The 24,766-nt window shown below is 40.3% G+C and overlaps 1 protein-coding gene across 5 annotated transcripts in view; it reads left to right on the top strand.

The window, feature by feature from the left end:
* The window catches only part of RYR3 (ryanodine receptor 3), a 631,292-nt gene that overhangs the window by 343,534 nt on the left and 262,992 nt on the right, over positions 1–24,766 (top strand). For all 5 annotated transcript variants that reach the window (XM_056134221.1, XM_056134222.1, XM_056134220.1 and 2 more), the window contains 2 exons: positions 10,117–10,309; positions 21,082–21,302. In XM_056134221.1, the coding sequence (XP_055990196.1) occupies positions 10,117–10,309; positions 21,082–21,302 (414 nt within the window). The remainder of the gene's footprint in view (positions 1–10,116; positions 10,310–21,081; positions 21,303–24,766) is intronic.

The following is a 24,766-nucleotide window of genomic DNA, read 5'->3' as shown; positions in this document are numbered from 1 at the left end:
ACCTATATCCCCAATATACCCCCCTTTCCCAATATACCCTCCCCCTGCCTCCATGGCAGACAATATTCCCCATACCCTTTCTCTACTTTTGGGCATTATGGTTTGCAATATAGACAATGAGAGGTTATCATGTTTGGTTCTTTGTCTACTTTCTGCACACATCTCCCATCCTGACTGGTTCCTCAAGCCATCATTTTCTTGGAGAGTATCATGCTAAGTGAAATGAGTCAGAAAGAGAGAGAGATAGATATAGGACTGCACTCATTTGTGGAGTATAAAACAACATAACATGAGGCTGATACCTAAGGATAGTAGATACAGGAAGATTGTTTCATAGCTGGAAGCCTGCCTCATAAGCATAGGGGAAAGGCAGCTGGAATAGAGAAGGAATCGCTGCCTCTTTCTTAAAAAACCATGACACACAATCTTTCTTAAACCCTGTTTGAGAAAAATGTTTGTCTCTACAGCACAAACCAATGTATTTCCTTTTGTAGTAGGAAACACCAAAACCTATCATATTTTCCTTGTTCCCATTGCTTCCAGGCAAAACTTGCTATCTCAGGTCCTGGTGAAATATGTACATATATATATATATGTATTTATATTTACATTTGTATTTGTATAAATATTGGTGGGCTGTCTAAATATTTTAACTCAATTTAACATTTAAAAAATGTTAGAAATAGAAAAATTTGTTTTGTTTACATATTTCTATATAATTTGTGCTAAGCTCTGTTCATGTTTTGCATTTCTCAAGGATGGCATAATTCAAGCAAAAGCAGATGGAAAATGACAGGTTAATGGTTTGGAGTAAAGCCTTCTTGTTTCTTTCTAATCCCAACTCAACCAGCAGTCATTCCATCTTCATGGGAGTTGGGGAGAGGATCTTCCCTTCTTAGCTCTTAGAGCCACACAATGTGGACACATTGAGTCTCTGGCCATAGAGTGAGAGCTGTTAGTTTAGGTCAGCATATCTTAAAGCTCTCTCTGGCTGTGATTTGTGAAGTATGTCATTATGCTGATATACATCCTCATCACCTGGGTTTGATAGCATTGAACCTACCAGGGAAAAAACAGGATTCCCTTAGGAAAGTCAGTAATTCTCCTGTCTGTTGATTGCTGCTCATCACCATAACTCAAGCACATTCTCTGAATCTCAGACGGCTCATGTAGACAATTTAGTGTGGGGACTGGATTTTAAGACTCTGGGATGGAGTTGATTGGACCATCCTTTCAAAGAGAAAGTAATCATTCTAAAGGGAAATTTTCAGTCAGTTGTTTTCAGACTTTGCAGCACTGCATGGAGCACTTAGTGTGTTTCTTTGGAAAATGTGTGGAGTGAATGCATCAATGACTCAGGATGCAAAGAGCCCACTCATTGAGCATCCCAAAAGGCTGCCATCTGGCATAGAACTTGAACATCTGCCTAACAATAGATCATTCCAGGAGTGCACGGTATGCCCCTCTTCCCTCTGGCCCTGCCTCCTCTGAAGACTAGGAAAGCAGATTTGTCGAACCCACACTCATCACTAACAAAGACTCTTTTTTTATGTAGGAGTACTCCTATTTATTCAGCCACTGATTAGGTGATTGAATTGGGCATGAACTCCACCTTACTTTTTTTATTTTTTATAATTTTATTTATTGAATCACTGTGAGAGCAGTTACAAAGCTTTCGGGTCTAAGTCTCAGTCATACAATGAAACACCGATACGTTCACCAGTGCCCATTCTCCACCACCAAAAACCCCAGTATACCCCCATCCCGCACCCTCCCCTTACCTGTGGGGCAGATGATTTCCACATTACTCTATCTCTACTTTGATCACATTCACTATTTCGACACCAGACGCACCTTATTATTTGAGATTTTACCCCAACACTCAGATCTGCTGAAAAGGCAACAGTAGACAATTTGTGTTCTATTGCTGGTTCTGAATAACATATGATGTCACATGGCTGCAGTAGGTCCATGTGATTTTGAAATTCCGAAATTTTAACATTTAAGTCTGGAGGGATTTCTTCCAAAAGCCACTGGATTTCGAGATTTGCTCCTGAGTCTCTGGAATCATGGCCGTTGATCGCTTGATCAGGAGCCAGAGAGGCCATTTATGGACGATGACTTGGGATCTCATTGGGACAGGGAGACCAGGATCGGCTCCACCCCTATCCTGTGAGGCCCAACAAATTTTGTCACTGCAGACCCAGACCTGACTGTCCAGTGACCTCTGGAGGATGATGGCCACCGAGCCGCCAAGAGGGAGCAGGCGGAGGAACAACACCCTTTCCCCCCTGGGGTGGCCCAGCGACAGTAACCTGCTGCAGGGTCTGGATGCATTTCTGCCAAAAGCCGCTGGGTTTCGAGATTTGTTTCTGAGTCTCTGGGATTATGGCTGTTAAGCAGTTTGATCAGGAGCCTGAGAGGCTGTTCATGGGTGATGACTTGGGGTCTCGTTAGGGTGGGGAGGACACTAACAAAGACTCCTAAGACTAGAGATAGAAGATTTGCGCAGCTTTTCAGAAGCTTATTTTGTCCCCTGATCATTAACAACACCAAGTAATCTAATGCCATACAAGTAAATCCAGGGAATTTTACTCATTTGCTCAGTATCTGATATGATATGGTAACCATAGCATAGCAGATTCATGCTTATGCTCATTAGAATACAGTGTTTCCTTGGGTGTGGTCATCATTCTGAATTCTCATCCACTCACAGGAAACACAGGTCTTACTAAAGACATTGCATGTAAATATGTAAGGTGGGCTTCAGCTGACAAAAGTGAATTTCTGTTAATGACATCCACCCATACAAAAATACTGTAATGAATTCAAGACTATCTGATGAAAGAGAAATAGTCCAGTGAAGAAATGCAATGGGAATGACACTCTGGCATACTGCAGAAGAGTAAGGGTGGCTAGGGGGAGATACTGGAAACTCATTGTAGCAAATTTTCTCCTTTTTCTTGAGATAAAAATGTCCTTATCTATTAACATTAAATATATACATGTTCATAAATTAAGCCATTACCTCAAACTGGTCTTTTAAGCACTTGGAAAGAGTTGTCTTGCTCCTAATGCTTTGTAAATGGAAAGAGTCAAGAAGGAGCAGCATGCCTTTGGAATTATGCCTGGTTTTGTAGTCCTGCTCTTCCACTTAATCGTTTTTTGACATTGGGAAAATTACTTAACCTCTCAGAAACTTGGTTTCTTCCAATAAAATCAAGAGAATATAAGGCTTTTAAGAAACTTAAATGAGATCATGGATACGAAGTTGTTGACACTCATTAGATATCCTGGAAGTGTGATTATCCTTCCCTCATTGTCACTGTGAACCTCGCTGGAATCCCAGAGACCTGGTCATGAGTTCTGGGTTTCTCACTGGATTCCATGAGAGTAGCTCCCTCCAAAGAAAAGCCAGGTTCCATGCTGAACAGAAGAGGAAATTCCAAAGGGAGATCTTATGTATGAATGAGTTTTTTCTCTATACAAGAGGACAGCCATTACTACATCTTTTTAGCAACCAGAGTCTATGAAGACATTTTCAAGTTTCAGCCAGTCCACTCCTCCCTGAAGAATCCTTATTCTGCTCAGTCACTGTGATTTGCCTCTTCCTGGAGAGACTCTCTTCTTCCCAAGGCTTCAGTTTCCCTCTCCTGACCAAGCTTGCATCTAGCCTTTAAAGAATGCATTTGGTGTTTAATTTGGCTCTGAGAAACCTATAGAACAGTACTGGCTAGGAGGCAATTTCACTAGACAAAATCAGACCTATCTCTTCTCTTTGAACAATTGTTGCCTTGCAAAACTGAAGTAGAGGGATTCACCTTTCTCAAAGATAAATGAGTGGAGTAGAATAGTTTCTTGATTTATTGTGATTTCTGACTGTCTAGATAATTGAGCTCTGTCATTAAATGTTATGGGAAGTCTCCCTACAATTGGAGCCTGTATCCCTAAGAAGTCCCAGGGTATTGGTTTGTCTATCAAAGCAAACTCCACTGACATTCAGTCCTTTTCAACCCCAGTAGTCTGAAAAGAATCAGAGTGTCTGTTGGATTCCAGAAGTAAACATATTCGGATCTCTTTCATTCCAGATGGCCTAAGTATCTGTGTTTATGTTGCCATGCCAAGTTCTGCAGTGCCCAGGGCACTGGAGATACTGAGTATTAGTGTTGCCAGCAGCCTATATTGCTCATCAGAAGCAATAAAATACTACAATAATATATTCTCAAGTTAATATGAAGATGTATGGCATATGGGGGTATGGTGCCACCAGCAGGTCAATCTGTACCTGTGAGGTAAGTGTATCAGCAGCCTCATGGTGCCATCAGACTTCCAGATACCCCAAAAGTGCTGCTGTGCCTTTGGTCAGACCCCAGAAACTTGGGGCAAAGTTTACCAAGAAAGTAAACGGCCAAAAGTTAGGTATGTGGGAGACACACCCACAAACTACCTGCAGCTCATCTATATAATTGGAGGCATGACACCTCTGGTTCCTGATCGAACTACTTAACGGCCATGATCCCAGAGACTCACAAACAAATCTCGAAACCCAATGGCTTTTGGCAGAAATGTGTCCGGTCCTTGCAGTAGGTTACCAGCACCAGGCCACCCCAGGTGGGAATGGGTTTTGTGCCTTGGCCTGTTCCCCTGGTGGCCTGGTGGCAGTCATCCTCCAGGGGCCACTGGACAGTCAGGTTTGGGCCCACAGTGACGAGACATGTGGGGCCTCACAGAATGGGGGTGAAGCCGGCCCTTTCCTCCCCACCCCAACGAGACACCCTGTCGACGCAAACTAACAGGCTCTCTGGCTCCTGATCAAGCTGCTTAATGACCATGATCCCAGAGACTCAGACACAGATCTCGAAACCCAGCGTCTTTTGGCTGAAATGCATCCAGACCGTGCAGTAGGTTACTGTAGGCAGGCCACCCCAGGGGGGAAAGGGTGCTGTCCCTCCGCCTGCTCCCCCTTGATGAATTGGTGGCCGCCATCCACCACAGGCCATTGGACAGTCAGGTTTGGGCCTGCAGTGACGAGACATTTTGGGCCTCATGGTATGGGGGTGGAGCCGGCCCTTTCCTCCCCACCCCAAGGAGACCCTGAGTACCACCCACAAATTGTCTCTCTGGCTCCTGATCAAGCTGCTTAACGGCCATGATCTCAGAGACTCAGGAACAAATCTCAGAACCCAGCAGGTTTTGGCAAAGATTAATTGTTAAAATTTTGGAATTTCAAAATCGTAGGCACTACTTCAGCCACGCGACATCATATGTTATTCATAACCAGCAATAGAAAACAAATTGTCTACTGTTATCTTTTCAGCAGATCTAAGTGTTGAGGTAAAATCCCAAGTAATAATGAGGGGTCTGGTGTCAAAATATTGAATGTAATCAAAGTAAAGAGAGAGAGTAATTTGGAAATCATCTGCCCTGCAGGTAGGGAGGGTGTGGAATGGGGGTATACTGGGGGTTTTGGTGGTGGAGAATGGGCATTGGTGAAGGTACAGGTGTTTCATTGTATAACTGAGACTTAGACCCGAAAGCTTTGTAACTGCTCTCAAGGTGATTCAATAAATAAAATTATAAAAAGTAGAACAGCGGTAGGGCATTTGCCTTACAAGCGGCCAACATGGCTGACCCGAGTTCGATTCCTCCGCCCCTCTCGGAGAGCCCGGCAAGCTACCGAAAGTATCTTGCCTGCATGGCAGAGCCTGACAAGCTCCCCGTGACGTATTCGATATGCCAAAACACAGTAACAACAAGTCTCATGATGGAGACGTTACTGGGCCCGCTCGAGCAAATCCATGAACAACGGGAGGACCATGACCATGACCATGATAAAAAATGGAAAAAAAAAACTAAGGTGGAGTTAATTCCCAATACAATCAGCCTAATCAGTGGCTGAATAAATAGCAGTACTCCTACATTAAAAAAAAAAAGATGTATGGCATATGATTAAGTGAATTTTTCCTTTATCTTGAAATACTTGGTTTGGAATGACCATTCTCAGCTTCTGGGAACTTCAGATAGACCCAAGCCTCTAAATTGGGAAATTTTTTTCTTTTTACCAATAATTTTTTTCATTTAGGCACCATAATTTACAAATATTTCCATAATAAAGTTTAGGCATACAATGCTCCAATACCAAACCACTACCAGTGTCAAATTTCCTCCATCAGTACCCCCAGATTCCCTTTACATATGTATATGAAACAGGTCCCCCACCCTTCCTCAGCAGATGCTTTTATTCAGAGCTACAAACACTTAAAAAAAAAACAAACAGTTGAAGGACTTTCTAAAAAGTACAACTTTCATTCTTTCATTTTCCTTCCCATAGCATTTCAGTCTGTTTGATTGTATGATCTTTCCGAGTGTGTGTGTGTGTGTGTGTGTGTGTGTGTGTGTGTGTGTGTTTGCGCAGCAAGATAGTTTTTACTGAAACTTACTAGTGAGGAGAGAGAAAGGGAGAAGTTTTTGTTCAAGAGAGAACTCAGGCTTCTCTAGAGTAGAAATAGGCAAGCAAAGAGAGATAGACAAGATAAGTGTTCAATGGAAAACACAGGCTTGAAAAGCAAGCCTCTGTGTGATGTTACAGGCTGCGGGTTGCCAGGGCTTTGTAGCGATAGCACAGCAGTAGGGCGTTTGCTTGCACGTAGCCAACATGGCCGACCGGAGTTCGATTCCTCCGCCCCTCTCGGAGAGCCCGGCAAGCTACCGAGAGTACCTAGCATGCACGAGCCTGGCAAGCTCCCTGTGATGTATTCGATATGCCAAACACAGTAACAACAAAGTCTCACAATGGAGACGTTACTGGGCCCGCTCAAGCAAATTGATGAATAACGGGAGGACTGTGACTGTGACTGTGACTGTGTGATGTTCTAAAAGAGTTAAGCATGTTGATCTTATTTGAAAGCAATTGTTTTTGAGCAATTTTTTCAATAAGAGGATTTATTAATTTCAGTAACTGATTTTTAATAAGACTTGTCTGTACTTAGCCCATAATTCTACCACTTTTCATGTTTTTCCTGATATTACTAAAGATAAACCACTCATTCCATGTTTGGCAACATATTGCAATCCTAGTAATTAAACCTTCCGGAGATATAAAAACAAAACAAAAGTAGTCTTTATTGTAAATTACAATGTGTCAGACACTTTTCTAATCACTCTGCATGGACTCATTCATTCAACACTCAATGTTCCCTGAACTTTATTTTTTTCATTTGACAGATGAGAAAACCTGAGTCCTCTAAGATAAGTGACTTTGCCAAGGTCACAGGGTTAATAAGTGACAGAGTAAAGACTTGAGCACAGAAAATCTAGATCTAGACATACTCAGAACTACTATATGGTGTATCCCTCAACTAACAGACAAACATGAGTTATTTGTTTCATCAGCATCATCAGATTCACCATAGTACCTTATAGACAGTTCTTCATAGCATCATTGCAGTCATTGCTGAACCCATTTTATAACTGACAAAGCCAGTTCTAAAAAAAAAAACAAAAGAAAGAAAGAAAATCACAGTTATAGGTTCATGTAACAGATAATGCTAGGCTTTGAACTCAGCCCTCTGAGACTTCAGTACACTTCCCACCTACACCACCACCCCATGCCCTTGCCCACCTGGAAGGACATTCTTTTTCTTTATTTTTTTATTCATTTTTTATAGCAGGGCTAGTATCATCATTTTATACACACAATGCTGCTATACTGTGTCCATCACCATAGTGTAAAGATTCTTTTACCTGTTATTTTGCAGTCCCTCCTCACCCCACCTTAATATGTCGACTTTATTGCAGCATTTGTTTCCTTTGGAGATTATCTACTCATTTGCTTTGTTTCTTTATAATCTGTGTGTGTAAAATCACGTGGTTTTTGTATTTTTCTTTCTGACTCACTTCATTCAGCACAATTCCCTGCAATCGCATTCAAGTTGCAGCTGATTAAAGGAGTTCATCTTTTTTTTATAGATACATAGTGAATTTTTTTCATCCACTCAACTGTTGATGATTAGGAAATTTAATTGCTTTCAGATCTTAACTATTATAAATAATGCTGTGATAGGTACTTATGTCCCTTCAAATCAATGTGTTAATGTTATTGGAGTAGATACCAAGGAATGAAACGGCATATGGAAGCTGTATTGTTTACGTTTTTTCTTGGTGAAGCTGGGAATTGAGCCTGTGTCTCAGGCACTTAGGGAGAGCACTTTGCCATTGAGCTGCATCTTCTGGCCCAAGAAAGCTCTGTTCTTAAGCTTTTAAAGAGTCTCTTAATCATTTTCCAGAGACTGAACCAGACAACAGTCCCACCAGCAGTGAATGAGAGTTCTTCGCTACATCTCCATCAGCACTTATTGTTTCCAGACTTTTATTTTTATACAGGCCATTATTAATGGTGTGAAGTATTTTTTTATTTGTACTTAAGGATCTTACTGAAATTTAGGGTACAATTTGTTGTTATGATGAAGTTTTTTAGTTCTTTATATACTTCAGATACTAACTCCTGGTACATAGATTTTGAAAATGCTTTCTCCTATTTAGTATAAATCCTTTTTTTTGTTGTTGTTGCAGTTGTTCCTCTATTTTTGAGCTATACCCAATAATGCTCAGTCATCAGTCCCAGTGGTGGACCTTGTATTGCCACCACTGAATCTGGAACTCCCACATACTAAACATGCACTTAAAGTGTTTGATTTCTGGACCTTTAATTTATTTTGAATTAATGGTGTTAATGGTCTGGTTTTATTTTTTTTCTTTTTTTGGACATGAGTGTCCATTTTCTTTTCTTACATAATTTATTGAAGAGACTTTTATTGTTAGTTATGCTCTTAGTTCCTCTGTCATGAATTTTTTGTCCATAAATGTGTAGATTTATTACTTTGCTCTTATTTTGTTTGCACTAATCTGAGTGGCTGTTCTTATTCTAATACCATGCCATTTGATAATTGCTGCTTTGCAGCATAGTTTAAGGTAAAGGAGTGTAATGCTTCCATTTCCTTCCCTCATCTTTTTTTGCTATTCATGATCTAAGTTCTAAGTAAATTTCATTAATTTATGCTTGACATCTGTGAAGAATTCCATTGGGATTTTTATAGAAATTGCATTGATATTGTATTGTATATATTGCTTTAGGTAATAAGGACATTTTAATAATTCTAATTTTTCCAATCCATAAACAGTTTCCATTCTCACCATCATTTTACAGTTTTCAGTGTACAACAAGTCTTTCACTTCTTTGGCTAAATGTATTCTTCAACATTTAATTATGATAAAAATGCAAATTATAATGTTTTCTGATTTCTCTTCATGCTAGTTCATACTTGCATAGAAAATGCAAACACCTTGCATACTACTTTTGTACAAATAACCTCATTTTGATACCTAAATTCTGCACCTCCAGTGCTCTCCTCCCAATAAAATAGAAATGTGGTATGGGGGTGGTGGAGTGATTATGATGATTTACTTTGGGGACTTTTAGAATTGGATGGTGTGAGACAAAGGTTGAGAAGTGATTTTCTCACCACTGTAAGTTAGGTCAGGAAATAACAAATTTTATTAAAGAGATATGCAGCTGCAACAGAAGTCACCCAAATATAACCAGCAAAATATTTTCATGCCTCTGAAGTCATTGTTTTTTTAAAACAAAGTTTGCTGCATATTTTAATGGCAAACTGGCCTCACTGTTTTTTGCTCTGATGGCTTCTTCATCCAATACTAAAGTCATCGTATATTAGAACAGTTTAAATCAAGCAAGGTCATTCAGCACTGTTGAATACTTATACACATATTTGAACACCCCTTTCAAAGAATGTACACATAGCAAAGGCAATTTATCCATTGCTTCAACACTAGGCCACAATCTGAACATACATTGAATGTGTTGAATTCTTGTTTATTCTAAGTCTGAAAGTTTGAGAGTTTCTTCTGGCTACCCATTCACCACCTTAGGAAATAATTTCTCACACAAGAAAAAACAAAGTTGCTTTTGAAATGAAAGAGTATACCTGGACGTACACGTGCCATATACCTCCTTATCTCTAACTGTTGGCTTGTAAGTATTTCCTCCATTGTAAGTGCTTCAAAATGCTACCTTTCTCTCTGTTCTTCACTCATTAGGCCGGATACCCAGAGCTGTGGCCTCCATCAACCAGCACCTCCTGAAGTCAGATGACGTGGTGAGCTGTTGCCTGGATCTTGGAGTTCCTAGTATATCTTTCCGCATCAATGGTCAGCCTGTGCAAGGAATGTTTGAGAACTTCAACACAGATGGGCTCTTCTTCCCTGTGGTGAGCTTTTCAGCAGGTGTCAAGTAAGTTATGACTATGATTTCATAAAGAGTGGCTATTACTCCCTGGGACTATTATCTTCCCTCCCCACCACTCCTATGAACTAGGGACCCAAACAATCCCCTTCATCATCAAGAGATAAACTCCTTAAGAAAAAAATCTCATGCCAGGGGTTATATATTACCCTCAGATAAATTGTATAATTACTGAGAAAATCATATGACCAAAAATGCCATAATTATGAGTTTTATATGTTTATTATAAAATTTTTTAAATAGCTATTATATCACCCATGCTCCTAAAATTTAGCTATAACATCTGGAGCGATAGCACAGCGGGTAGGGCGTTCGCCTTACTAGCGGCCAACATGGCCGACCCGAGTTCGATTCCTCCGCCCCTCTCGGAGACTCCGGCAAGCTACTGAGAGTATTCGATATGCCAAACACAGTAATAACAAAGTCTCCAATGGAGACGTTACTGGGCCCGCTCGAGCAAATCGACGATCAACGGGAGGGCCTTTACCTTTACCTTTTTATCTATTAATATTTTGTTTTTAAGTTTTATATTCTACAAAAGCATGTATTCTTTCAGTGGCATAACATTGAGTACAACATTTTATGTCTTGATTGTTTTTCAGTCAACAATAAGTAATGAACACTTTCCTCATTAAATATCCTCCTTAAAATATTTTATGGCCATATGATTCACTTTTATTAGTCTGTTCCATAATATAGCAATTTCTTTCTTATCAATTCCATTTCTTTATTATAAATTTACGTATGTACATAAAATTATTACAACATCCTTGGGCATAATTCTTTGTCTGCATTTTGGTTTAGTTCTGCCTAGAAGTAGGTCAAAAGCTATATGCTTTCAGTGTTTAAATTTATAATCACACAAATTGTTTTTCCAAGGTGATTGAATGAACAGTTTCAGAATCATTATGAATAATTCTAAAATATAAAAATAACTGAAAATCATAAATTTTTTTCATGGCTCATTTTGTAGCAAAATATGACCATACTCCCTTAGAAGCTATGTCTGCCATCAAAAAATGAGAAATGAAGCTATTTGGTCATTTGTTTAATCCCCTTCTTTTGAATATTTCCATGTTTAACTTAAAAATGTTAATGGCTTTGATTAGGTAACTTATCTCCTACCTAGATATTCTGATGAATTTATATATACGTTATTTTTATCTCTTTATATTTTGAAGTCTAAAACACATCTCCAATATTTTTAGCTAAAGGATTTGGGCCTGTTGTACCATGTAAAATAACATATGGAAATACCCACCTGACTGGAACCTCATCAACTTTTATTGTTATTAGTTATTTTTTGAGATTTACCAGTTTAAAAACACATGCCTTAAAGCTTTCATTTTTATTTTGTTTTACGTTAGCATTTTAAGAAACTGATTGGTACAAAAATCCTTTGCATCAGGCAGAAAACCCCGTGTAAGCTCCATTGTAGTGTTAGAGTGATTGCCTTGCATGTCACTCACTCAGGTTTGATCCCTGATACCACATATGGCCCCCCAATCCCTGCAGGAGGGATCCCTGAGGACAGAGCCAGAAGTAAGCCCTGAGCACCATCAGTTGTGGCCAAAGAACAAAAACAAAAAATGAAAAATCCCATTTTTAGAAAAGCTTCGCTGTCTATCCTCACCCACTCTATTATCTGAGGATAAAAAAGAATGAATAGAAATCATAATGTAACATGTCAGCATTTAGGTCATCAACCCATTGACTTGAGCGGTCACTTCCCAGATCCATATTTGTCTGGATAATAAATGACCTAAGTCACCCAGCATCAGTGTCCTTCCCTTCCTTGCTTTGACTACAGCCTTCTCACTGGGTTTTAGTTATTTCCCATGAAAGAATTCCCAAGTGCTTCATCTGACAGAACTATAGCTAGAAGTGATAGCTCAGGAAAAAGGGGGTCTCTCTTCCAGTCTGTAGGCTAATAGCCTTACTCTGTCTTCTGTGTTTAGAGAACAGGATATTTGATCCCCCTCATATTATACAGTGACTTTTAAATCATTTGTGCATCCATCCAATCTCCCTCAGAGAAATGAGGCAAGATTTTCAAGGATGTGGATTTGATTTTTCAGGGGACTGGGGGAACCATCCAGTGACTCTTAGCCAATTGAGCCAGTGGTTCAGTTCAGCCTGAAGATACAGTACTGCCTAGATCCAAGTGTCGGGAATTCTTGGGTGGTGTTTAGAAAGATTTTATTTATTTTTTTGTTTGTTTTGTGTAAGGACAGATTTAAAAAATCTCCTCCTGGCAAAAAGCTGAGCTAGCAGATAAAGAAACAGTTGATTGAAATGTTTTCACTGGCAGAAGCTATTCCTAGTACCTTGTGTCTGGATCATCAGATCTTGCAGCTTTCTCAGTGCCTAGAGGAGAAACAGAGAAACAAGATAAGGAAAATTAGTTATGAGCTGGATTTGTGTAGTACTGACACTGAGAGTTTAAAAAATGGAGGGATCCAGATATGTTGACGCGAAAAGTCAGAACCTTAAGTATGAGAGCTTCTTGCTCATAGCAGCTGAACGTATGACAAGCTGTAAGAGAGGTTCTTGGGGTGGGTGAAAGCTCATAAGCCTCCTTTGTGTCAGGGAAATAACAGCTCTGACATATTCCTGTGTGGTTTGCAGAACACGATATAATCTGAGAAAGAGGAGATGACAGTTTGTTATATACTTGGGACTTGGGTTTTACTGAAGTACATGCAGTCCATCACGTGATATCTTTGCCAGAGCCCGTGCTAGTCCTGTCTTGAACAGTGGTCATTTTGTTTATTTTTAATTGTGAGCACATGTAATCCAAACAGTCATGTTTGTCACTTGACAGCGGGGATCAGTTTCCGAAAAACTAGGAATTTGATTAGTTGTGCAAACCATAGAATGTATACTAATAAACCTGAATAGTAAGGCCTGTTACACACCTAAGCTTTATATGTGGACCATCATCATGTTGGAGTCCATCATTGACCAAAACTTTATTATGCAGTGCATGGCTCTATTCCAATACTCTGACATCAGCCAGTAAATTGACTTGACGCTGATTATTGGTCAATTGGAGTTGATAAATTTTCAAGTATGATTTGGTATAGAAACACAGTAGTTCCTCTCTGTGTTACTTTATTTTTATTTATTTATTTATTTATTTTTGCTTTTTTGGGTCACACCTGGCGATGCACAGGGGTTACTCCTGGCTCTGCACTCAGGAGTTACTCCTGGCAGTACTCAGGGGACCATATGGGATGCTGGGAATTGAACCCGGGTTGGCCACATGCAAGGCAAACGCCCTACCCGCTGTGCTATCTTTCCAGCCCCACTCTCTGTGCTACTTTAGTTCTGCTGTGCAAATATAGGATGTTAATTCCAATTTAATTATAATATCTCATTGAAACATGTTTTAATAATAAAGTTGGAATGAGATTTTTTTTCACCCAATATTGTAAAATACTTCTCTGATCATTTGGTCATAGCAAACTGTAAGAAATTCTTCTTCCCTTGTAAATATATTCAGAATTTTGCACATTTTTCTCATTTTTTAAACTTCTATGTGACTTCTAAATTAGATTTCTCTTTTAAAACTCTATTTCCACCTATTTAATGATCTTTACTTGGATCATTGTAGCACTGTAGCACTGTTCTCCCATTGTTCATCCATTTGCTCGAGCAGGCACCAGTAACATCTCCATTGTGAGACTTGTTGTTACTGTTTTTGGCATATGGAACACACCAAGGGGAGCTTTCCAGGCTCTGCTCTGTGGGCGGGATACTCTCTGTAGCTTGCCAGGCTCTCCGAGAGGGACCGAGGAATCGAACCCAGATAGGCTGCATACAAGGCAAACGCCCTACCCACTGTGCTATCGCTTCAGCCAGGAATGGTGGTAGAATCAATTCCTAAGACATTTTATTAGGAGATGCTAATAAATTACCTGGATCATAATCTTAAATTTGTGGCTCTGTTACTTTTATAATTGCAAGCTATATTGTTAATAATTCCTGATTAGGAGCTCCCTGCCAGCAGTCATCAGAGAGCAAAATATTTTCAATTAGATTTACCTACAGTGAAGTCAAGAAAGCTTGATTAATTACTAACCAAATCCACAAATCAATATGTACTTCCTTTTCTAACCGTCATGAATGTAGCTTCTTAGTTTCTCAGTATTTTCTTTGTTTTGTTGGGAGGTATTACTGTTATAGTAGATCTTTAATAACTCTATATGTTATATGGTAGAATTTGTGATGGGACTTGTATAGATTGGAGCTTACCCATAAGTTGAATTCCTTAGATACTAGAACCTCTTACTAAAGTTTTCTCCCGCCAAGTTAACATGTCCTAAGCTATATGAGCATCATTTACATATAAACCTTAAGTATATAGTAAAATCTGGATACTACTATTTTTAATTGAAAATTATTTGTCAAATAGTAGGGTATATTTTATGCTAATAGTTTGCTTCTCCCTATATATAGTCATCTTACATAGCTCTTTAACTAGTTCTTTCTAATTTATAAAAAGAGCACAATCCAGAGATTGTTGGTATTTGTGGTTGCTGTTTGTTTTCTGTTGGTATACACCAGACTTGGCTAAAATTCAGGTAACCAACAGCTTAGCTATTTCTAGCTTGCTGTGGTCAATGCTGTGGAAATTATTACTGAGATAAATATACCTTTGCGGAGAACTTGATGAGTCCCGGCTGGATTGCCCTGGGTTTTCATCAAACACTGGCCCAAAGAAATATGAATGTAAGAATGTACATAATTCAGATTATTCTCCCATGTTAGTGATAGAGATGTTTAAAGATGCAATTATAAATCATGACTTCATGAGTTTAATTCAGGTTAAATTCAGGAGCAAGCTTTTGCTCCTCTTGACTACAAACCATATCCTTTTCTTCTTTGGAACACTATTGCACCTCTTTGGGAGGGATTCCAGATGAGCATAATAAGACAGTAAGTAAGATGAAAGCAGTTCTTGCTAGTAAACTATGAATAATATTATAGCCCAATGAAAGGAAACATAGCCATCCTTTTAGATCAGGGTAAAGCTTTGTCTTGATATTTACTACATTTTTTATTTATGGGTTCTGTCTTTTAAGTCTCGGAATTTGCGATAGATATTCTTATCTTATCTGAAAATTGGCAAACAAAACTGCACAAATCTCAAATGATGAATTTTAAAATGCTAACAGGGATTTTTCTATATAATTTGGCTCTGTATCATCAAAATTAGTCAAGTAAATTAAAAATTCCTCTACACATCCCAAAACTTCACTACTCCCAGGCGACTATTACAGAACCTATTGCTCATTGCTGAGGTGGAGGAATCTAAGGACATGGTTGCTTACTGTAATCACTTTAGAAAGGAGAAAAAAACCCTTGTTGAAAGCTGATGGAATGCCTGAGTTATGTATGAGAAGTACCCCAGAAGATGATACAAGTACTTTAGTGGAAAAGATTAAATTGACTAATGAAATTGATTTTTAAAATATGTTTCTGCTGAGAAAAATCTGAGTATAAAGAACTAAATTTAATGAACTTTTTTTTTAATCTTTGATTTTAAATTTAACTGTGTGTGTATGCGGGAGGGGGCAGGGGGAAGCTAGGAGGTTCAATGCAACCCAAAGAGCAGGGAAGAAAATTAGCACTGTAGCACTTGTTCTCCTGTTGTTCATCGATTTGCTCGAGTAGGCATCAGTAACATCTTCATTGTGAGACTTGTTAGTGTTTTTGGCATATCAAATACGCCACAGAGAGCTTTCCAGTCTCTGCCATGCAGGCGGGATACTCTCGGTAGCTTGCCAGTCTTTCCAAGAGGGACGGAGGAATCACACCCAGGTCAGCTGCATGCAGGGCAAATGCCCTACCCACTGTGCTATTGCTCCAGCCCAAAGGAAGAAAATTACCTGGAAAAAAATTTTATTTATATTCAAATTGAAAACTACTCATCTATAAATGAGGCAGGGAATCGAAAAGACAATATTAGGTATTAAATAGCACATTTATTCCAAATAAAGGGTGTTGGGAGGATTCTCCCAGGATGGGAGAAGCATGCTGAAAGTAGACTATAGACCAAACATGATTGCCACTCAATGCCTCTTTTTCAAACCACAACACCCAAAAGGAGAGAAAGAACAGAGGGGAATGCCCTGCCACAGAGGCAGGGTGGGATGGGGGCTTGGGGGGTGGGAAGGATACTGGGATCCATGGTGGTAGAAAATGGGTACTGGTGGAGGGATGGGTACTCGATCATTGTATAGCTTAAACCCAAGCACAAAATTTGTAAGTCTACAACTGTACCTCATGGTGTCTCACTAATAAAAATTTTAAAAATAAAGTAAGTAGCACATTTATCAAAAGACGTAGACTAGGGAGTTACAAATATTTCCTTTCCTACCTCTTCAAATCCATGAAATAAAATTCTTGGGCACATTCTACCACTTCTACTACTCTTCTTCAGAATACAAACATGATGATCAGTAATCTAAAAGTTCAATCTACTTGATGATAAAAATTCAACATTCATGTCCAGTTGGTTTCAGTCCTCCATCCCCTGCTGAAGACAGCAGTAAAGTCAGTCTTAGATCCTGTTTGGCCATGCTCAGACCTTAACATGCCTCAGATCCTCTAGAGTTGAGCCCAGGGGATGAGATAAGCTGGGGAATGGCACATCCCACAGAACTGGGACAGCTAAGATGCTCCAGCCTTTTGTGGAGCAGGAGTATCATTGATGCTTTCTTCCCTTCTAGCACTTTTTTGTAGTTGGAGAGCTTCAGACTGGGACTTTCTGACTTTAGTTCCTTTGCCCAAACTAGCGCCTGTACTATTGTTCTCTCTGGCAGACCTCAAGTCCCACCTCTCTCACCTGCTAGTTTTCTGCTCTCTACTCAATATTTGCCTTTGCAGGTAAAATTCCTTCCAGGATAACTGACATTTGTGAAGAGAAATATCTCTCTGGCCTTTCTAGGCATACCATAGGGACATTTGGTTCCCACAAGCCTTCACTGTTTCATCCCCCTTCTGCTTCCCTTTTCTCTATCCCTCTCTTATCTGTCACCAGATAAATATGTCCCTCACGACTCACATGCTGGCTTCTAAGTGCTTCCTTAAAACCCTCATTATTTGATTTTTGAAGGGTAATCCCTCCTCACTTTCCTCTTGGGAGTTATCTCAAATGAATTCTTTGCCTTTCTTCCCCACAAAGAGCTCTGTGGTAGGCCAAAGTCTACAGAACTGGTTTCACACTTTCTTGATGGATTCTTGTGGTTGATTTGGTTTTTATTTCAGGATATGAAAACATTGCATTCCCTGAGACCTTTGTTCAAAGCTTCATACAATAGGAAGTCCATTTTAATATCTTCGAAGAGTTAACTTGGCCTTTTTTTGTCCCTTTCAAACCTATATTTTATCCTTTGTCATTTCCTTCAACCTTGTCACCTGGGTCCCCCAAGAGAGTTTTGTGGGAGATCAATGATATCAGTGACAGTTTGTTGGATCATTTGTAGATGACTCTGGGCAGCTCTTCATCAGCATTGAGAGAAGGGAGCATTATCAGTGGTATGCTCTGTCACCAGCAACCATCCAGTCTCACTTGGTGGGGCTTTGGAAGCAACCCAGGGCAGTTTCCTCCTCCCACTAACACACAGCATAGTGGCCCTCGAAGAGGAATATGTACTAAAACAGTAAATACTGATGTCTTCGAACTGGAGCAATAGCACAGGGTAGGACATTTGCCTTGCATGCAGTCAACCCGGGTTAGAGTCCTCCGTCCCTCTTGGAAAGCCTGGCAAGCTACAAAGAGTATCCCACCCGCATGGCAGAGCCTGGCAAGCTCCCTGTGACATATTCTATATGCCAAAAACAGTGACAACAAGTCTCACAATGGAGACATTACTGATGCCTGCTCGAGCAAATAGATGAACAACGGGAGGACAGTGCTACAGTGCTACTGATGTCTTCCCATGTTGACTTTTCATGTTGCATTTTCATTTCTGTTAGAGGAGCTAAGATCAAGATGTATAACCAAATTACCCTTCTCCTTTTAATAACTGCAAATAAAAACAAAGCATTGTTCTCTTTAAGTGCTCCAAGGAACGCCACCTTTCTGGACTTGTTATCTACCCAGAAAATGACAACAGATTTCAAAATGTAAGAGAAATCGTAAAACAAAAGAGAGTGAGAGTTCATGAATAATTAAGTCCATCTTGAAGACTCTGTGAACCATCAGTTACTTGTTCTTGGAATTTAGACACGTGCTGTGTGAGCTTCTGGGTGCTCAGCTTTTCACCAGAGTGATAATCAGTGAGAAGAGAGTGAAAGAACTTCCCACACTAATTCTTTGCTCGAAGAGATCCATTTTTTTCAGCCCTTAGTTTCAACTTGTCGGTAATACAATCTATTATGTGGCAATTGAATTGGAACGTTCTCAGCAAATAATTTCAAACCAAGTCATTATTTTCTGAAGGTTCACTAAATTAGTAGCATTGCAGGATAATGACTCAATTTTGTTTTAATATCATTGTTCATATTCTTAATGCACATAGATGGGGCCCTATTGCATAACATTTTATGTGAGAACATTCACCAGGGATGACTGTGGTTCTAATTCTATATCAGTATTGTTTAGTTCTTTAAAACGGGAAAGTGGGAGGTTTCATAGAATTTCCATAATTAATTTCAAAGCAGCAGTTTATAAAATGCTGTTTGGATAAAGAATTTGTACTGGGAAAGAAAAAATTACCTTTGTCTCTCACTTGGAGAAATATTTATTTTGCAATTTCATAATTAGGCTGTTTCCACAGTCACAATAACTCAGCCAACAGTGAGACTCTCTCTACAATTTTACCTTACAGAACATTCCCATAAGAGGATATGGGGCCTCATGGAGCATGTTGCTGTGAGATCTTTGCTAGATCATGACCCTATGATCCTTGCTCCGCATACCTCATGCCCCTCTCTGTATATATGCCCCCTCCATCAGCAATTCCTAAGAATTCTAAATCTTAAATCAGGAATCATGTGGCTTCTTTGCATCTTTGCTGTCATCACTGTGCTCTCTAACTTACCTCATCTCCCACTAAGACTAAATTCTTGTCAGGTGTGTCCTTATTGGTTCCTCCAGATATCCACACAGAACAACTAAAACAGTTAGAAGAGCCTCTTATTATTCTTAAGATTCCTCAGAGGTTTTCCATTTGAAGTAAAATTCCAGTTCCTTGATTGCCTGACCCTGATGTATTGCACCTGTGCCCCTGGAGCTCGCCAGATCCTTATCCACTCTACCATCACCCAGGCTCTTTGCTACCTCAGGGCCTTTGCATGTGTGTTCCTCTGCCTGGATTGTTCTGCTCCCCATTTTGAACTCAGTGACTCCTCCTGAGCCCTCTGGGTTAAATTGCAAGTCTCCTCCTCAGGGAGGCCTTCCTTGACTCTAGCCATGGAAACACTCCTTCCAAGGTACTGCACACATTTCTCTTTATTCCATCACCAAATGTGTGCTAATTGGTAATGCCTATTTGTCTAGTTAGTTGGGCATTGGCCCCAGGACACCAACAATGCTGTATGCTTTGTTCATTGTTTAATCTCCATAGCAAAGATTATTGCATGTCATATGAACTCAGTAACTAATTGTTAAATAAAGGGAAGGAGGGAATGCTGAATGTGGATACTACATGTATGCTGTGTTATTTTACCCTGTCAAATTTTTGTTGACCCTGCAGGACTATATATCTTATCATGTTTTAATTAAACTGCAGTTGTATTAAACCAGCAATTCAATGTGGTTTCAGTTGATTTGCGAAAACCACATGTCTACTTATAAACTGAGGCAGTTATTAAGGCCATTGAGAAATAGTTCACTGATATATTCTCTTTGCAACAAGGACTTTGGAGTCTAACCCTAACCATACCTTGCCTGTATTTATGTGCTGAAGAAATTTATCCAGAACACCACACTAAAACATTGAATGGCCACTGAGCGATTAGTGCCTGCAGCAATTATTAGGCCCCGAGTGCCCTCCCCCTTCCTTAGGAGGTTTCTGTGGTCAGTACTAGAATAGAGCAGAGCACCAGGCCTGGATACCATGGAGAGATTGGCACCTGTGACTATCACTTGGCTCTTTTCCACTGTGGTAGTAAAACTGCTCAGGCTCCTCAGAGTCGCCCTCAAATGGCTGCATTGGGGAATTGCAACCTCTATCGTGTATCATTTCTATTAAATAGCATCTACACCATCTGTAGTTAATGCTCTGATGTTGCTTAAGCTTTCATCTGAATCTTAAGAATTTCCCTCTGACAGGTAAGGCATGATTTTTCTCAGTGATGTATAATTATTGTCACCAAGTAAAAGGACTGGAAGTGCTCGTGTTATCACTTTAATCTTTTCAGAAGAAAAGGTCATCAGTAACATCATTAATCTTTCAGTGCCCTGGTAATAAACATCTATAGTATTGATGTGCCCCCTAGAGGGAGGATAAACTTAATTTTAAGATTCTAGTGATATTTACATGTAGCTTTATTTCTAAGAACTAAGTTGATGTGGGCTGATAAGGAGCATGTATCAATACTCCCTGCTCTTTCCACAACTTTTTTTGCATACTTTAGGAAGTTTGCTCCTAATTGAAATTCTGTCACTTCCCAACAAAATCATCTGGAGATGGGAAAAAAAATCTCGAGATTGGGAAGGCACAATATTTCAATGTAATTTATTTGGGTTGGGCATTTTATTTTAAATCTCTCTCTCTTTTTTTTTTTTTGGTCTCTCCAAATGACAGAGTACGTTTTCTGATGGGTGGACGTCATGGAGAATTTAAGTTCCTGCCTCCCTCTGGCTATGCTCCTTGCTATGAAGCCTTACTTCCAAAAGAGAAGATGAGATTGGAGCCTGTGAAAGAATATAAGCGTGATGCTGAAGGTGTTAGAGATCTACTGGGTACCACCCAGTTCCTCTCCCAGGCCTCTTTCATCCCATGTCCCATAGACACCAGTCAGGTAGGTTCAAGATGTCAGATAGAGTGATTGGATTGAATCCTCACTTCTCTCAGAGTCACCTTTGACACACATTTGGCATACATTAGAATTGTCATGTGATGTGAACACTGCTGTGCCTCATGTTTCTGCTGAATATGTGCATTGAACTAAGGGTTTTGCACCCAGTGAACAAACTGAACACTTGCTATGTTCTAGGCACTGCGAGGCATAGGAGGAACTATTTCACTGCTTAGATCATTAGGAAGAAATAAGTTTTTTGAGAGATCATGCTTGGCAGTGCTCAGGGGTCCCAGTGGTCACTCCCAGCAATCCTCAGCCTGAGGGCCTCAGAGTTGGATATTTCAGTCTAGTAATGCTGTGCTCAGGACACCTAATAGTGCTCCATGAGCCCATGTGTTAACTAATTCAAGGACTTACACATGCCAAGAATGTGTTCCACCCTTTTGAGTCATAGCCACAGTCCATTAAATAATGTAATAATAGCAGTAGTATTTCTTAATCAATGTAAAAGTGAAAAAAGAAATGTATACAAGTGAATATTAGGTATTTTCTTTAGGCTAGAAATTTTCTAGAAAAATCTGTAGAGATGATAGATTTTCCTACTGATCTTTAAAAGACTTAAATGTGGAGGGACATCAGCTAAGAAGTAACAGAAAGGAAATTGGAATTAAGGAATATAAGTAGAAACACACAATGGACCCAGATAGCAATGGATATTCTCATGTGGTTGGATGCTTAGTGCATTAGAAGAATTGGAAGCAAGACAGAACAATGGAGGATAGCACAGAGGGCTCTGAAAGTGCTGGTAAGTAGATATTATTTTCCCTTTCCAGGCCTAGACTGTGAAAGAGTCACATGAATGTAGCAAAGGTAATGACAAAGGGTAGGCAATAGCTTTCAGTGTGGGCTACAAACCTCCAGCATCATTCAGGGTCTAGTTTATATGGTCCCAGAATATTCATTCAACCCTGTGACATGACACTTAGCCGTGGGTGCTCCATCCTCATCATGTACCTCTGGTAGCTGATGATTATGAATCCCACGTGAATTTCTTTGCCTCCTAGAAACCTCCTGCACCTTGAAAAAAGATGGGGTTTGAGAATGTTGATAGGAAATGGATGACTTTTATGAGTCACAGAATGGGAATTGGATCATCTGCTTCCTGTAGATGATTTCTAAGGAGCAAGAGTAACAGTTCATCATTCATTCATTCATCATCCTGTTATTCGTCGATTGCCTCGAGCAGGCCCCAGTAACGTCTCTTTCATCCTAGCCCTGAGATTATATTCAAGGCTCTTTAGGAGAATGAGACCCATCATTGTTACTGGTATTTGGCATATTTGGTACGCCACAGGGAGTTTGCCAGACTCTGCCCTGTGGGAAGGCTACATTCGATAGCCTGCAAGTTTGTCCAAAGTAGGAATGAGACAATAAGATGTCATAAAAAGATGTCCTGAAAAGATGCCGCACAGCCACAAATGCAGCCGCGCGGTTCCGGGAGCTGGATTTTATAGTCTCTGAGTCTTGGCCGTTGATGGGATTACACGGCGCCAGGGGGCCAAGTGGTGGGTGTGACCCCCACCTTCTGGAATTTGGAGGATCTGGGTGGAGGATGCTCCACTCCAATTCGAGTAGGCTTGGAGGTCTCGGCCCCGGAACCCGCGTGGCTTTGTCCCTCTGCCAGTACCTTCATGTGTGTGGAGAGTGGTCTCAGCATGGTGGTGGCTGGTCCTGGAGGTCTTCGGCTGCCGGAGCCCTCGTCGAGGTGGGGAGGAAAGCTCAACCCGCTCCCCTCCAAGGGACCCCGGCGAGGAACAGCCAGGCGCTGTTAATATAAGGATTATATTAAGAGTAACAGTGGGAGTGGAGAAACACAGCACAGGCTTGAACCTGATTTCTGTTTTTCTGCTCTGTCTTCCTACTACATTATCCAACATAGATATGTTGTTCAGGAAATGCTTCATGGAAGAATCAAGCCTAAAAAAAATGAGTTAAAGAGTCAGATTGTACAGGTGGAAAGGCACTCACCTTGCTTACTGCCATCCCTGGTTCACTCTTCAGTGCCTGTACACCACCATGAGTAACTGCTAAGCACAGCCAGGAATAACCCCTGAATATCACTGAGTGCTGCCTTAACCCATGCCATCCCCCAAAAATAAAAGAGTTCAAAAAGTAAGGGGAAGTTTTGATGAATGAGTAAAGGAATATGGCCCAATGTTGAAAAGAGCTTAGACATTCAGAACTGAGGATTTAGATATCAGAGTGCTGGGCCAGAGAGATAGTACAGGAGATAAGATGCTTACCTTTCATGTGATCAACTGTGTTCAACCCCCATCCAAGCAAGAAGAACTTTGATGTTTCAATACAAACTTGAACTTGTATGGACCCTGGAACTAAGGAAGTTTGCTAGGAAATCAAATGCTCAAGAAGGGCTTAACGGTCCCTTCTCTATCTGAGCTGCCTTTTCCCCCATCGGGGTGGGAGGGATGCTGGGACCATCGGTGGTGGAAAATGGGCACTGGTGGAGGGATGGGTACTCGACCATTGTATGACTGAAACACAAGCATGAAAGTTTGTAAATCTGTAACTGTACCCCATGGTGATTCACTAATAAAATTTTTTTAAAAATTTATAAAAGGAACGTCTTAATGGAAATATTAAGCATAACATCTTGATTAAGACCTGGGAATTTTTTTATCCTATGAAATTATTGTGCACTAAGTTAATCGAAGATAAAGAGTAAATTACACCATCCTTCATTCCCCACTACCCAGAGTACAAGTTAAATGCTGCAAACCGAAAGTTCAGACATTCAGCACTAACAGAGCCTAAGGCTTGAATCTGCCCCTTCTGAGTGCCAGGAAAATGGAACCCAGATCCAGGGAGACTTCTTTGGAAAGACTAAGCATGGTCTGAGTGAAATAAGTCAGAAGGAGAGGGGAATATATAGAATGACTGCACTAATTTGTCACTGTCACTATCCTCCCATTGTTCATCGATTTGGTCGAGCGGGCCCAGTAATCCATCATGAGACTTGCTGTTACTGTGTTTGGCATATCGAATATGTCACGGGTAGCTTGCCAGGCTTTGTGTGCAGGCGACATACTCTCAGTAGCTTGCCAGGCTCTCGGAGAGGGGAGGAAGAATCGAACTCGGGTCAGCCATGTTGGCTGCATGAAAGGCAAACTCCCTACCCGCTGTGCTATCGCTCCAGCCCACACTAATTTGTGAAATATTTTTTGAAAAATTAGTATGAGACTAATATCCAAGGCCAGGAAGAACAGCTGTGAGGAAGACTTGTGAATAGTTGGAAGCTTGCTGCAAGTGTGTGTGTGTGTGTGTGTGTGTGTGTGTGTGTAGGGGGGTGGGGGGGTTGGACAAAAGTCAGTTAGGATAGAGAAGGGACCAGTATGACAATAACAGTTAGAAATGATCATTGTGGACAAGAACTGAGTGTTGGAAGTAGGT

The sequence above is a fragment of the Sorex fumeus genome, unplaced genomic scaffold (genome assembly GCF_029834395.1).
Source record: "Sorex fumeus unplaced genomic scaffold, SorFum_2.1 ptg000098l, whole genome shotgun sequence".
Classification (NCBI taxonomy): domain Eukaryota; kingdom Metazoa; phylum Chordata; class Mammalia; order Eulipotyphla; family Soricidae; genus Sorex; species Sorex fumeus.
The sequence above is the reverse complement of the archived record's forward strand: the minus strand, read 5'-3'. Positions and strand labels throughout refer to the sequence as shown.